Consider the following 10616-nt stretch of genomic DNA (forward strand, 5'->3'; position numbering starts at 1 on the left):
GGGCTGCAGAGGCCTTCAGAGACTGCAGCCTGCTTTGGTCAGGGAAATTGCTTTTTGTGTATGACTCGCCAGGCCTCTGTGTTTGATTAACAGATTATGCTCTGAGGCAGTGTCTGGAAATAGACTCTGGCACGGCACTGGGACTCTCCTGCACTGCCGAGGGAGCGCAGCCGCTGCTTTAGAGCCATTCCGCGGTCCGGGGCAGCTCAGCGTTCAGATACCGTGTCTGGCTTTAACTGAGACAGCCTGGGTACTTAATGCAGCCTAGACCTGGTTACCCAGAGCTCTGTGTGTGCTGATTTATCCCCTTCCTTGTCTGCTGGAGATGAAATAAGAGGAAAGCACTTCATCAAATGCAGAACAGCTATGAATTGCTACTATGAAAATAGCAGGTGCAGTCCCAGGAGGTACCGGGTAAAGATTGCAGCAGAGTGGGAAATACTAATGCCATTGTATAGTATGCTGGCCAGGACCATCAAGAGCAGAGTAAATTCTGATTATTAACATTTAGGAAGGACTGACTCAAACACAGGAGTGTTATTTAATGTGCTCCTACCTGCTAGGTGCAGGTGGGGGGGTGGTGTTTGGGTGTTTTTCTGTGTTTTTTTATTGGGGGGTTTTGTTGTGTTTTTTTCTTTTCTATAACAGTCCTGTATTTATACTAATTCAACTAATCCAGGATACAGTTTACAAGTTTACATGAAGAATTTTAAGAGCAACTTTATAATCTCATACAAGCCTGTGCTATGACTTGTACCTAATGCACTGACTTAAATAACTTTCACTTTAAAGAACTAATTGCTTCATACAGCAGATCAGTCCCAGCAGGGTGCATGCTACTGCTCAGTTTTCTCAGTGTATTTTCTTCAGTTGCCACTTTGCTTCACTTGAAAAAAAGATGTGGGAGTATATTTGTGAAGGGAGCTACTCTGTCATTGTCTTACAGCCATTTCAAACATTAATTACAGCATTTTACAGTTAAAATAGGCCAATATATATCCTACAGTAAGTCATATGGTCTTGCAAATTCATATTTCTAAGCATTAATTTCTACGTATGGATAATACGAAGTTTTTTGAAGTTCAGTGTTAGCTGATTTTCTCCTTATTTTAGCAACCAGTTCAGAGGAATGCTTAAACATTTTCATAGCTTTAAGCATTTAAACTCTCTTTGTATTACACAGTTATATTTTTTGTAAATTATCAAACTGCCCTGCCACTCAATACAATGGTTTAAGCAGGAGTGCTAAGCATCCTGCTAAGCAGAGGCCTAAAAGGGGCGTACAGCAACTGTTGTCCTTGTTAGAACTTGGTCAGTAGCAGCTCAAGCAATGATAACAGAATGTTTTGTAAGGTATTAATTTATTGTCAAGTCTGACTGAATCATGCAATGTAACTGTGAGCCTGTACCATGCTTTCCTAGAAGGCCTCTAAAATTTCTCCAGCCTGCTTCACTGTCCAGGTTGAGAGTTGAGACTCAGTCTCTCAAACTCCCCTGTCTCAAGGGGGAAAGAAGATAAGAAAACCAAACCACCTCCAAAGCAGCCCCCTTTCCAAACAACCAAAATCAACAGCCAGCCCTAGGAAACAAAAGCAAATACAATCTCTCCTTTCAAAACCCCTTTCTAAGCACTGCAGCAGGTCCTCTTCAGATGGAAGGCTACCGTGTACCAACAGTGTCAGAAGCAGAGTTTGTGAGTGTCCCCCTCTCTCCTCCTGGTTCACAAACAAGGTGCATCCCTACAACTAGCAACATTTCCTACCATGAACAGGGAAGATCGTATGATGCCCTGACTTTTAAGCTCAGTGGGTGGCAGGGAGGGTACACACTCGGTATATGGAACAGCATTCAAGTCTCTGTAACAGACAGGTATGTGAGGCTTTCTTCAACGTAAGTTATCCTGGCACATTTCCTTTTTCTCTACATCATCTTCTGATGTCCCCTGGAATTTCTGGAAATAAGTAAACTGACTTTATCAAAGCATCCTGTGAGACATTAAAGGATACTGTCACATACTAATCATATCACAGTCACAGATGGAAAGACAACTGCTATAGTTACCTCACTACCAAAAATATCCATAAACAAAAATAGGACCACATAAATAAACCAAGGCAATATATAAGTAAAGGTCCTAGAGAATTTCTGCTGACTCAATTTATTGAAAAAGTTGCAGGATCCTCCTAAAGGGGACTGCGGAGCCAGAACAAAGGACCTCACAAATATTTCTGAAGCAACAAGTGCTTTTTCATAAACTGCCTGAAGCAGCTAAAATAATGATCTTGCATAATGAGAAAGGAACAATTATAAACTCCTAGTCCCACAGGGAGCCTATTGTCTCATTAAAGTGTTCTGGAATTTCTATGACATTTAGAAACAAACTGGACAGGTTTCCCACTTGCTGAAAGTGGGAACGGACCTTCTATCCACTAAAGCAACAGCGCAAAAATAAAAATACCTCTTCCTGTAGTGATTTCAGTGCCAGTTTTCTGTTTTATTGAGAACTTTGTGAGAATGATTTGTTTGATCAAGACTGTTGAAATTTTCAAAGGCTTAACTGACAGATTATTAGAGTGGTTTAAAGAGTAACACAGATCCCTCTGAAATCTTTATGTCTAGTTAGCAGAAAGGGGAGGATAGAATCAATCTGGTGAGGCACAGAAATTTTACCTGTAAGACCTATCAAGCAATGGGAAGTGTCTTTCCTTTCCAATTCTAGCTCTACATGATCCTCCCTTAGAAGGGCCAACAAGCTGCATGAGGCACTCCCTTGTAGGGCCAGCCAGCCCTGTCTCCCTCTCATTTACAGGCTCCCCTGGATTCATACACAGACCTTTACCAGTTATTGCCCAAGTTGGCTGCTCTTCCTGTGTCTCTGGTCTTTCCCTTGGAAACTCTGTGTTATTTAACTACTTAGCAGGTGATGGATCTGGTTTCTCCTTGTTGTCCCAAGCAGCCAGCCAGGACTCATCCTTCCTTTAGCTTCTCTCAGAGAAGATTCATAAGCAGCCACAGCAGAGGACCTGTCAGTTGCTCATTGAGCATCTATGACAGAAGAGAGGAAACCAGCAGCTCCTCACAGGAACAGTACAGAGTTTGGGCACTAGTGAAGAATACGTGAAATTTCATAGAGAATTAACAGTGCTTCAGGAAGAGAAAGAAGAAATAACAGAAGCAAGTGATGTTAGAAAGGAGAGAAAGAAAGAAAGAAACTTACCAAGGACACTATCTTAATATGGAGAAAGAGTTCATTTTCTCTAGATACATGCAAGGATTGCGTTTGGGTGTTTTGCTAACTCTGTACACTCTGCCTGGGTCTGTATAGTGTCAGCTGGGCAAATGGCCTGACAGCTAAAGCTGAGCCTTCGATTCGTGTACAATATACAGTCCCCAAATGTGTGGCCTCATGTTGCTTTAACAGTCCTAAATTCCACAGGAAAACATTTAATATTAAAGAACAATAAAATCAGCCATAACACTCTAGGTTGTACTGTGCCAAAGCATAATACGATTATAAATTCCATTCATTTACAGAACTATTCCAAGAGGACCATTTACTGCAAGTAGGATTATCATTAGCTAAAAATACTTTGTACAGAGAACTCATGAATTTATTCCTTTGATTACAGCCTTCTTTTATATGAGAACCTGAAAGGTCTAAGGGCATAGAATTAGGGATATGGTGTTTGGGGCTGCCCACCAGACCTCAGCAGACAATCAAATATTAATTTAGCATAAATAAGCCATAACAGCAAAACAGAAGAGGTATTCCAATTCTCAAGGCTGAGATCTGCTGAAGTTCTCAAGTCCTAAAATCTGTTTTATGGAAGAGGACTGCATAATTTCAAATGTAAACAAACTCTGGTTAGTATCTTAATATTTTGCACAAGCTTAAATATTTGCCAAGGGAGAGAGATTTTCCTAAAACATAGTTCAAGAAACTGGTAACAAACACAAAATGCTGACTTTTTACTTCATTGTGCGGCCTGGTATTCCACCAAATACATCCTACTGTTGCTTTGCCCATGTAACACAATGCCTCCTTGCTAATGGTCCAAACTATGACATGCACCAGCCACCACTAACTCAAATTCAGCATTTGTGTATTTTCCCCAGGGTTGGTATGATAATGCTTTTCAGTGCTTTCAATCCCTCTACAACAAAGGGGGAAAAAAAAAAAAAAAAAGTCTTTCACAGAGAAAGCATCACACACATTCGCACACAGTATTTGCAGGAGTATTCCAAGAGGGATTATTTACTGCAAGGAGGATTACAGTTACCTACAAATACCTTGTGCAGGGAGTTGATTTATTTATTCCTTTCATTACAACCTTCACCTACATAGAAGTACAAGGTGTGTAAGCTCAGGAATGCAGTGCTTGGGACAACACTAGCTCCTTGATCTCTGACAACCAGTTAGGGGGTTTTGGAGAGGTTTTTGGGCAGAGTTTATTGTCAGAACATTTTTATTTCACCAGAAGCTCCTGCCAAGCATTCACATCAGCATTTTCATGGGAAAACAGATGCAGTTCCTCCCACCGCAATCCCTCACATAGGGAAGTCTGATACCAAATCACACGGCAGGGTCTGGCTCATTTCAGAAAACAAGATGCATGAGACTGCTTCAGTTACTTGGTGACAGGAAAGTAAGAGAAGTTCCAACTTACCACCCCACCTCCTGCCGAGTGAACCAACACAGACATGCCTTCTCTCAGGTTAGCAACTTCAAAAAGCATCATGTAGGCAGTTACAAAGTTCATGGGAAATGCAGCAGCTTCAGAAAAACTCATGTCATCTGGGATCTTGTAGACGAATTCTACTGGGGTACATACTACTTCAGCCCATGCACTGTAGTTTACGAAAGCCATGACTCTGTCTCCAATCTACAAACAAGGAAGAAAACAACGTTGAGGATATAGCTGCAATTGAGACTGTAGAGAGCAACTTGTAAGACCTGCAACTCACTGACTGAAGATTCACATGTTTGGCAAAATAGCAGTTAAGCTGCTCAGCTTTGGGCTTTTACCATTTTTAATTTATTTTACAAGTTGAATTTAACAAAAATGTCCAAACAAAGTTAAAGCCACCTGCTGTTTTTTGCTACACTGCTTCTCTGATGTAGCAGTCCTCCATTGTTACTATTACAAATCATCTTTTGCTAGCAGAGCTCCTAAATAACAAATGGGGCTATAAACAATGAAAACAGCATTCTCAATAACCACTAGGGAATTTGCTTACAGAAAAAAATAAAAAAAAGGGAAAAAATATTATAATGATATTGATGAGATGCATGAAATAAACAAAATTACACCCAAGATAATTTTCACTTTGCTTTCTCAGTCTTCACACTAATGTAGAGCTACTTTTGCTCTCTGTGGATTGAGAAGGGGAAGCATTCTATTCTGGCAGACAGAGCATGTGAAAGGGTTCAGAAACCACTCATTTAGAGGATAACACCATCTGTATCCACTCTGTTTTTATTATCTTAATAACTGATTCTACCAATACATTTCCATGACTGTCATTTCTACGGCCACGTGTCAGAGAAGGATTTGATCCTGCAACTTCAGCCACCTTAAACATCGAAAATATACCTCTGGATTCTGAAGCACTACTAAGCCTACAAAGCAAATTTGACAGGATTTAAAGGAGCGATGAAACATTCTCTTTGAATGCCAACATTTCTCTACTCAATTTATTTGGAAAATATATAGTGGTGAAAGGGTATTTTGGTATGGAGAACTAAAGATTTATGTTAATATTACATATAGTTGGCTCCTCCTAGGGACCTTCCAGAGGTTCAGGCACATCAAATTTATACGTTTGTATTGTGGCCTTCATTGCAGCTTCAGGTTTTTAAACTTGAGATAGTGAGTCCCCACAGATGTACAAGAATAATAACAAGGCAAGTGGAGCTCTGAGGCTCCTGCAGGGCTACAACCAGACTTGGAAAGTAACACTCATGTAAAAGTAGAAATAGGTCTGCTGGGGCTACTAGGGAGAGCCACGGTGAGCAAATGTTTGGCCAACGTGTATTAAAACCTTCACAGGCATGACTCTTACAAACTCTCAACAATGGCTTCTCACCAGCAGCCCCTGTGCATCTTTCACCTTGTCTTAGGCCTCTTTGCCTTTCTATAATACACCAACAAAACCAACATCCTTAACTATGAAAGGAGCTCTTCAGTGGAGGCACAGGATAAGTAATAAGGCAGGAATAACAATAAACTTCAGGACTTTATGTTTTAACTAACAGTCACTGTCCCTCAAATACCTTTGCTTATCTGCCTGATATTCATTATCTTACATTCTATTAATGCTTACTAATGCTTTAGAAATACTACAGGCTGTTGTTGGACTATTTCAACTATATTCCACAGCAATGGAGTGAAGAACAACACTTTTACCTTCAGGCAAACATTTATAGCACAAGCACATTTTGGTCTCCCAAGTACTTGTCATCACTTTGGCTTTGGGATATTGTGGGTTTGCTAAACGCTAAGGTGCTGCTGACAGTTCTGAAGGGTTTATCTCTTAAAACCTGTCATTCCAGTTTCAACAAAATGCCTCCTCCTTTTGAAAAAAAACATTCAAATTAACAATGCCTCACTGGTAACCACTCTGTGGTTCCCTTCTGCTTTTAGAGAAGTGTCTCAAATCTAAAGGCTATTAGGGTTAATTAGTTAAGATACTAATATGTCCTATATCCTTACAAACAAGCATAAATGATTACCCAAAAAAATGCAGAGAAGTCCCTCTTGGTGATTCCCAAGGGATTTCTTAGTAATAATGAATATCATATTTTACTACTATACAGAGCATACTCATCAGGTCAAATCAGGCTTTAGCTCCAGAGAATCATCCCCACAAGTAGCAAGAGATCAGGCCTGATACACTGGGGCTCAGTAGAGATCAGATTTTTATTTCAACGGGAGAAGGGATAGACATTACACCATTATTTCATAAAAAAAGGCTTTCATTGTAAAATATGTTCTTACACATAGCTGTCAAAAGGGCCTGCCATTCAATGCTGTTATTTGTCACACAATAATGCAATCACAGCAAACAAAGACAATAAATTGCTGGCAGAATCTCAGGTGTAGCATCTCAGGTAGTACAAGCCAAGGGCCAGTAAGACACATTTTCTCAGAACAGGAAAAGCCCATGACTTTAATGTGACCTGAAGAGCTCTACAAAGGGAAAAGAAGGTCAGAAGATGTAGGGTGCAATCTTTGCCATTCCTGCCATCGCTATGGCTGGTGGTGATGCCATATGTCAAGGAGACAATAAGCATCTGGCATGCTCCTATTCTGTGTAAGAAACCCATACAGAAGCTGGCAGAACATTCCTGCATCTCCCTCATGGCACTCTCTCCTGTTGATGGGTTCATACCTGTGCACAGCAGATACTCTCAACCCTAATAGATCACTCAAACACCTATGGCTATGCAGATTACATGCAAAAATTAAAATACCATGGCTTGTTTCAATTTCAGGGAGTACAGCAGAGCACAAACACGTTCTATAGAACACAGATGTAACTTTAACAGAGTATACCAGTATATTCAGTCAGGTGCAGTGTTATTCAAACAAGCACCATATGCTCATGATACCCTTCAAAAATAGCAAGAATTTTTAAACTGTGAATGCTGATCTAGAGCAGACACTTTCTCCACTCCTTTCATAGAATATTCTTCGATATGGAGCATAACTGTAAAACACAGATACTAGAGCAGAACAACAGAAGCAGTAGAGTTCTTCAAAGTGTAGTTAGTGTTCAGTTACTGTTTGTCACAAAAAACACTGGAAGATTATGACTCGTTTCAAGGCAGAGATGAGGCAGGAAGGGGAAGGTAGAGAAATGTCCTAAGAAGAGCACATCACAGAGATCCTACTAGAAACTAAATTGGCCATTATCTTCACTCAACTAAGAAATTTTTGCTCTTCTAGAAAAACTGTAAAGTGTTACCTTCATATAAAAATATTTTAGGTAATTGCCTTCTTAAGATCAAGATACAATAAGAATTCAGAAAATGCAATTACTTGATGACATGACTGACTCAGCAAATAACTGACAGGATTGACGTGCATTAACTCAGTTTTTATTTCAAAATTTTTCTATCTACTTAGGAAATAAAATGCAAGACTGAAGGGAATGTAGATGTTTAACATCAATAATGGAATAGGAAGCGAGACATGTTTATATGTAATAAGAGATACCAAAGTGTACATAATGCCAACCGGTTATGAAAGCTTTATTATATACATTAACTATTTGTCATTTACCACTATTCTGTTAGTTGAAACAGATCCTTTTCCTGAGTGATCAGAGTAAGTCACATACCCAGAATCAGAATCCCAATTTTAGCACATGGTTGGAAGCAGCAATGATTACTGTAGATGGGGGTCTCGTTAACTCAAGATCAGAATTTGGAACTAGAATCAGCAGTGCAAGGGCTTTGAGGAACAGAGGAATGATGACAGCAAACATGGCCAAGAAAAGACACTTAACTCAATTTCTCTTACTTTCTTAAAGCTTATCAGTCATGCTTTACAGTTCTTATTTAGCCATGAGGATATCCACATGGCACAAGTGACTTTTTAGGAAAGATCTGAAGGAGATGACAGTGGTGGCTTTAGAAACTAATTCAAGAGGTCATTCTCATGCTTGGGAAGCAGCAAGAAAAAATTGCCCTTTCAAATCTCAACAGGGTGGTGAAGGTTAGTTGCTGGCAGAACAGAAGGGATTAGGAACAACATACTCAGTGACCTGGTGATTATTTAGTCTTGCTCTGTAAATAAAGAAAACATTACCTCAAATCCTTTCACGTTATCTCCAAGAGCTTCTACAATTCCAGAGCATTCAAACCCAGGAACAAGTGGCGTCTTTGGAGGGTTGTCGATATTCCCCTGTCGCACCATCAAATCAATAAAGTTCAAACCACTGTAAAAACACGGGAAAGAAATAAAATCAAAACTATTACTGTAGATCAAAGCAGAAGAGGAAAACTTGACCTGAGTGCTGGGAAAGCCAGAAAACTTGAAGGCAGCATTAAAAAACTGGGCTCCACAGCGTAAGAGGGACCCAGCAGACATTCACATTCTGTGTGAGTGGAACAGACAAGACTCTACACTGTGCTGTACAGCCTCGGGCAGAAGAGTACACATGCAAGGCAACCACATCAATCAGCAGCCCTAAAGCTTACAAGACTGTTTAGATGTCACTCATAGAAATTCCCAAAGGGCATTTAAAAACTCAATACAGTGAAACTTTATGATTTCTATGAATGCATTACTAGCTGGCAAGTAAACCCAGTTCCATTTAAGAAGAAAACCCCAAAACTCACACATTATAGACGTTTTGGGCCAAGAGCAACCTGATGTAACTGTCCTAATCTCTGATGTGACTCCAGGAATTAATATTAAGTTCATCCCAGGCAGAAGTCCAAACTATGACATGAACTTATTAAGTATCAGATAGGTTGTTGTTTTAAAATTGTCCCTCTTGGATCACTTCTGTGCAGTTTCGCAAAGGTTATGCAGGTCTCTGGAGCCCTTAGCGGTGCCACTCGGAAAAAGTACAGGTCTTCCCCGTGTCTCAGTGTTACAAAAATCGTGAAGCATCTTTGCTTTGTCTTTCATATGCTATCCTATTTTATTAAGCAAAATTCTGTGGTTTTCTAGGCAGCCACAAAAGGAACGAACGAAACAGGTACCGTGTATCTGCCATGTGCATATATTGGTTACTGGCACAAATGCCATACATAGTTAAACTTCTAAAACTCTTAACTAGCTAAAATACGCTTCAGCATTAATCCATTGTTCCAAAACACAGCCCTGTATTTACTGTTAGCCAAAACTGCTGCATACTAACTCCCCCGGCGCTAGGAAGCTATGCACACAGCCAGTCCTACTCATGCATATGATACCAGCAACTGCTTGGATACATAAAATTACTGATGTGCCCAAGTATTTATAAGATGTAGCTTTAGTCAGATACTAATCAAGACACAAACAGATTGAACAGACCCAACAAACAAAAAGACAGAGCAGACACACAGTATAAGCATGAAGACAGCATTCATGGGATGTAGGTCACTGGCAGCAGGGGGGCAGGGGGAGGAATGGGGCATTCTACCAAATGTAAATATTTGTAACTGGGGTGGAGGGCTTAAGAGCAATCTGAACCCACAACTTTTAGTTTATTTTTTAAAAACACAACTTCGGCAGTCTAGCTTAAACTCAGGAGAAAAATTAAAAACAAAAAAACCCCACTAAACCAAAAAGAAGCCCAACGTGTTCATACACAAAGCTCCTAACATTAACCATATGGAAGGTTAGGAGGGGTTTAGCACCATTAAGTTGGGAGCTTTGAAATTATTTTGGAAATGGCACTTCTTTTCCAGTGGCTAAGACCACCTCTTACATTGCCACTGTAATGCTGATAACAAAAGAAATTCCAAATAATAAAATGCCTGCAAGACATTCATCATTTTGGGGGAAATAAAAAAAAAAAAAAATTCAAAACCATCAGAACACCAAAAACTCCACAACATACATGGTGACAACCACTGTCTGTGTAAGTTAATGTCTGTGATGATCTTTGGAATACATCCT

General features: G+C 39.9%; 1 protein-coding gene across 1 annotated transcript in view; it reads right to left on the reverse strand.

Moving 5' to 3' along the window:
• The window catches only part of VAT1L (vesicle amine transport 1 like), a 56831-nt gene extending 47891 nt beyond the window's left edge, over positions 1-8940 (reverse strand). Inside the window, exons 1-2 of the mRNA XM_026856519.1 lie at positions 8814-8940; positions 4668-4883 (exon numbers count right to left, since the gene is read on the reverse strand). Coding sequence (XP_026712320.1) covers positions 4668-4883; positions 8814-8921 — 324 coding nt within the window. The 5' untranslated portion in view covers positions 8922-8940. The remainder of the gene's footprint in view (positions 1-4667; positions 4884-8813) is intronic.
• Positions 8941-10616: the final 1676 nt, after the last annotated feature.

The sequence above is a fragment of the Athene cunicularia genome (assembly GCF_003259725.1).
Source record: "Athene cunicularia isolate RWA chromosome 11 unlocalized genomic scaffold, athCun1 chr11_part1, whole genome shotgun sequence".
NCBI classification, from domain to species: domain Eukaryota; kingdom Metazoa; phylum Chordata; class Aves; order Strigiformes; family Strigidae; genus Athene; species Athene cunicularia.